Source organism: Nelumbo nucifera, chromosome 1 (genome assembly GCF_055504915.1).
Source record: "Nelumbo nucifera cultivar China Antique chromosome 1, China Antique-T2T, whole genome shotgun sequence".
Lineage (NCBI taxonomy): Eukaryota > Viridiplantae > Streptophyta > Magnoliopsida > Proteales > Nelumbonaceae > Nelumbo > Nelumbo nucifera.
Genome location: NC_142649.1, coordinates 109,832,841 through 109,838,232, shown reverse-complemented (window position 1 = coordinate 109,838,232; position 5,392 = coordinate 109,832,841). Strand labels below are relative to the sequence as shown.

At 41.6% G+C, this 5,392-nt stretch overlaps 1 protein-coding gene across 1 annotated transcript; it reads right to left on the bottom strand.

Annotated features, from left to right (window-relative positions):
• Nucleotides 1-873: 873 nt before the first annotated feature.
• LOC104605891 (multicopper oxidase LPR1 homolog 1-like) lies at nt 874-3,723 on the bottom strand. The gene is made up of 4 exons (XM_010270829.2): nt 3,614-3,723; nt 3,170-3,434; nt 1,201-2,664; nt 874-1,063 (listed from the first exon to the last, which is right to left on the bottom strand). Exons 2-4 carry the CDS (start codon nt 3,398-3,400, stop codon nt 1,010-1,012), a joined length of 1,749 nt encoding a protein of 582 aa, XP_010269131.1. The 5' UTR covers nt 3,401-3,434; nt 3,614-3,723; the 3' UTR covers nt 874-1,009.
• Between the last annotated feature and the right edge of the window lie 1,669 nt (nt 3,724-5,392).

The following is a 5,392-nucleotide window of genomic DNA, read 5'->3' as shown; positions in this document are numbered from 1 at the left end:
TTTTGTACTTTGTGGAATAGAGGTACATCATTTGGATGGTTGAGATTAATTAACGGTTTCATCTAGAACCATTTAATGGCCTAAACCTTTAGGTTAATTTGATATATTATTTAATGATTATATCACTTTCGTAGCCCAGGTTAATTGAAACCATTCACATCACTTAGGCTTTCAAGATTAATTGGCTGATCTTAGTTTGGTGGTCAAGATCTTTAGTAAATACTCTTACTGAAAACATCTCATCTAGTAATATTAAATAGGGAAAAAATAAAGCTGTCTTTTAAAAATAGACAAGAGTGCTTGAGTTTTAGAACCTCTTACTATGATGTGTACATGGGTATGTTCCATTCATTGTTCTTCATGATCAAGTTTAATTTGGTCTGTTGCTTGATCGATGTTGGATTTATTTGTCGGTTCATGTTCAGTTCATGCTTTTTTTTTTCTGATTGTTTGATCTTGTTTGTAGTCTGAGCATTTATCATTATATGCTGCCTTTTCAGGCTTAAAAAAGAACCAAGAAGAGTGATCACTATTGCAAGTCTACAACTTCTTTAGAACTGAATCATAAAATTTGGATAGGACAAGCAGGAATTTCGGGGAATCCCAGGGCCCAATCTTAGAAGTAGTTAGGCCCCATTGTCCTAGGCCCAGCCCATACAAGAAAAAGCCCTAGCAGGCAATGACCGAGCCAAGCCTAGACCGTGACCAGACGTGCCGGGGTTATCAGGTTTGGCTTGTTAAAGGGTTTCTCGCCAAAATTTGTGTTTTATTCCTTTTGCTTGTAATTGTAGATAAAAATATACAAATCAAGAGGGAGCTGTTTCTTGCTTTGTAAAACAGTAAATCATCATCATTCCACCAATTAAGTCTCCGTAATCTGTAATCTGTAATTTGTGCTATTACATGGATCATATCGTGCACTTATTTAACCTCAGACGACTCACAAGCACACTGAAAAGAAAAAAGTAGAGAAACTCAAGGTCAAGCAGTTCTCTCATGTCATCAAACTTCAGGAAGTCAACTTCAATGGCCGAATCATGACGTTATCCTCGTGATCCAGAATCTGCATTCACGAAAATCAGGATTCAGTATATATCATCAAATTAACCGTGGGAATGAGAAGGAGAACCAAACAATATTACTTTACTTTAACACACTTTCTTGTTTCAGAATTCAGAGCTAGTGAGGCCTCTCACTTACATGGCAATGGTAGACATATCCGGGTTCTGCAGTTGCGTCAAATGGAAAAGGAGAATTCGTGTCGACCAGATTAAACTTGATGACGACGGTTGTTTGGGTATTCGGCGCTATCTTCACTATGTTCTTCCACGTCCTTTCATTCCGAGGTACCTCTGTCAATTTTCCGGTGACATATGACGCTACATTGCAGGCGATGGCATCGTTTTTGGTTGTCATGCAGCTATTGAATTGGGCCACATTCACCAGGTCCTGCACTTTGATCGCCTGAAATGTTGCCAAGTGTACGTGTAATGGGTGGTCGTCCCCGGTCAAGTTGATCACCTCCCACACCTCTGTGCTACCGGACTTCGGTGTCTCCGTCACTGGGTCGGAGAACTTTTTACCGTTTATCAAGAAGTGAGTGGGATCCCCGGAAGGGGTCATGTACTCGTAGAACACTATGTACCTTTTCTTCACCGCACCATCTACCGTCGGCGTCGCCCGGTAACTCACTAGACTGGTTGGGATCTTGGAGGTATCTGGTACCTTCGGCTTGCCCGGTGCAATTATGAACTTCATTACCTTGGAGTTGAGCTGATCCACAGAGCTACCGCCTGGGTATGGATAGGGTGCATTATTGTTCACTACAATCTCATTGACGCTGGAAGTTGAGAAGTCAATGATCACATCGGCAATCTCGGCGGGTGCTAAGACCACAGTCTGTGTTTGCACCGGTGACGGAAGGTAGGACCCATCGGATCCCACCTGGATAAATGGGAGGCCGTTGCTTAATGACAACGAGAAATATCGTGCGTTGGCGGCGTTGATGATCCTGAACCTGTACTTCCGCCTCTGTACCTTCAGGTAGGGCCAGGCCTTGCCGTTAACGACGATGGCATGGCCGAAGTACTCCGGTTGCCACTGAGGGTGGATGGACGGGACAACGCCGGTGTAGTTCATGTAGAGGGAACCGTCCCTATTGAAGCTCCGGTCGAAGATCATCAGGTGCCGGTCGAACTCAGGGCCGGAGGGAAGGTTCAGGTAGGCATCTAGGACTGGGTTGCGGATGACGTAAGGTCCAATCAGGCCAGCTAGCAAGTTGACACGTGTCAATCCTTTTGCGTGGTCATGGTACCAAAAATTCCCTGAGTGGTGGACGTTTGGATAGCTATAGGTGGCTTTGGACCAGGTGGGCCCGGTCTCTCTGAAGTTGGAGGTGAACCAGGCATCGGGGTGACCATCGCTCTGTGGCTCGTGAATTCCACCATGGAGGTGCACCACGGTTGGGACCCCACCGTTCTTGGGGATTGCGGTGGGGATGGTGGGATCCCACGGGAGTATGTGGCTTTGAGGGAGGTGATTTTGCCACGTCACGTATGCCGGTATCCCCTGGATGGCCTCAATTGTGGGACCGGGCACGGTTGCGTCTTCTGCGCTTGTCCCGAAAGCGAAGACTGTCGTTGCTGGCAAATCGCGGTGAAATTTCTGCATGAGATCAGAGTTAAGAAAAGTGAGAGTCACCACAATTAGGGTCCGGTTTAGATTCGGGTCCATTGAAAATTTGACAAATTCCCAACCCAACTCCGGCCCACGTTAAGGAGTTAGGTTCACCCCGATTCCCAGACCTCCGGGCTCCAACAATATTGCAATAATTCTACATAAATGAATTATATCCAAATTTGATGTCTTTGGATTCGAATCCGATTCATATAGAAATCCAGACATCTAATTTGATCAGAAACTCAGTAAATCAAATCTAAATATAAATAAATATCCACTATAAATAGAAAAACTGGTGTGTTTTAATTCCAAATCCCATTGGATCCCTTAATTAAATTGAATCATGCATTATATATTTAAATCCGATCCGATCCAATCATGATTAAATGGATATCCATCCAAATCCAATTGGATGAAATCCATTTGAAGGCCCTGGACCTGGATCCGGAGTGCACTTGTTAGAGTTATAGGCATCATGCGTACAGCGTACCCATTTCTTTTCAAACATGCCAACGACGAGGTTTCCAGGCGCGGGCTTTCCAGCTCGTAAGGAAAAGCCATAGAGCTTGGGCATCTGTGGGAGTTCATCCACGAACATTTGCAGAGAAGCGGCCACTTGAGTTAGAGCAGCGTCAGTGACAGGAGGCGGGGCGGCTTGTGAGGCAGCTCCGCTGCAAATCGCCACGAGCAGAGCTAACAACGGCACTACTTCAATCCTCATCGTTTCCAATCGTACGAAGCACCAGCCACCCTATCTGTAAAAAAGCGCAGTAGTTTTGTGAAAAAACTGAACGGTCAGTGTGCAATCGACTGATCAACAGACAACAAAATCAGTCAGACCATGCAGCACAACACCCATCGCCACGAAGAAGAACACTAGAAGAGATCAGAAGAGAGAAGATGGTTGCTCAGGGGCCGGGGTTGGCAGACATACCTTTCGCAGGAGAAAGCACGAGAGAGAGAGAGAGAGAGAGGCGTGTGCCAGGCACAAGACAGGATTGATGTCGAACAAGTGACCTATTTATTGAAAATTTTTTAGTTATGTTTCCTCTCTGCTGAGTAAATCAATGAGAGATGGTGATGAAATTAAGTCTAATACCGCGTGGTCTAAGAAAACAGTAGGCGTCGTGATTTGGTCAAAATCTAAATTTCCAGAAAAGGAACCCTAAAATAAGATTACTTGGCTATTAAGAAGTATTGATGCATGGGAAATTAACATATGCTAATTAATTAATTAGCACAATATAAATCAATCATTTAGTTAAGAGGTCCCCAGCATAAAGAAGGGGCTCATAAAATTTCAACTTTTAATGCGAAGTGGGTTGTTAGGTGGTTGAAATCATACGTATTCTCAGTGCATACTAAGACCCATTTGTCCATTTTTAATACCTAGCTAAATAACTATTAATTCCTTAGGCCATGTTTGTTTTGGTAGAAATAAGGGACATATATGTAGAAAAAAAATTAATGAGGCCAATTAAGTTCTTAAGGAATTTTCTGTTCTATCAAACCAAACACAGCCTTAATGTTACTTAATGGTTATTATGTCACAAATCACAATGTTATTAACTGATTATCTTTTAGTAATTAAGTAATAAGAAAGTTGAAAGAATTGATCACATTGGTATATATGCTTATCTTAAACCTTGGCCTGGGACTCACTATATCATACCTGGTTTTGAGTCAGCTGCTAAATTGGAATGGGTTGTTTTATATTGACACGAATCTTTCTTTAGTGGGTGTCGATGTTAAAATGATTCTTAAATAGACGAATAGAGTGGAGAAGGATTGAGACCATTTGGGTGAAGAAAAAAGTATGAATCATGAGACTAAATGCCGAAACGAGTCGCAGATAGATGGCTAGCTTCTGTCTTTCACACATAAACGTCTTGGTGAAGAAATTAAAGAAGATTTGATTTTAAATATGGAGGAGGAAAAGGAAGTCTTCGAGGGTTGGTGATGACCATCCTTAAGAAAGTTGTCTTCTGTGGTTAGACTGGTTCTTCAATCTAGACACAGAGAGGTCGAGTTCTTGATTAAACATATCGCAAGTCTTTTGTTTTCCACATCCTATATTAAACATTGCCAAAACTGTTTCTGGTGAGTATATCTGAAAATTATAAAATTACCATTACATATATTGAATAAGTTTCAGTCTCTATGTTATTTGGTGATTAATGATATTAATTAAGTGGTAAATTAATTAAAAAAAAATCGGCATTCGGGTCCCAAATTCATTTCCATGGAGGTTCATTTTTATCATCAATGAGGAACAGAGACGGGATGAAAAAAAAATTAATCTCCACTCCAAATCTGCCCCATTGACATTATTTTCCTAGCTCAAAGTCTTCCATGATTCAAGGTCCCTCATTAATTTCTTTCGTATTAGTTAAGTGTCCTATGTGCATGTGCAGAGTAGGTAAGAGAGAGAGAAAGAGGGAGAGAAATTGCATAAATAGTGTCAATAAGTGTCATTCATTCAAATATACTTAAAAGTGGCTATCAAGATAAGGTTGGAATGAGAAATTGGAAAATAACAGTTGTATTATTGACATGTGAAAATTTAAAACATCATCTAAGGTTGTGTTTGGTTTTCCTATCTTTACACCCTTACTCCTATCTTTTTCTTTTTTCTTTTGTAAAAATAGCGGTTTTGGGCCAAAACGGAATCAATGACCTAACTAGTTCCCGAGCCAAACAGTTCGATCATACG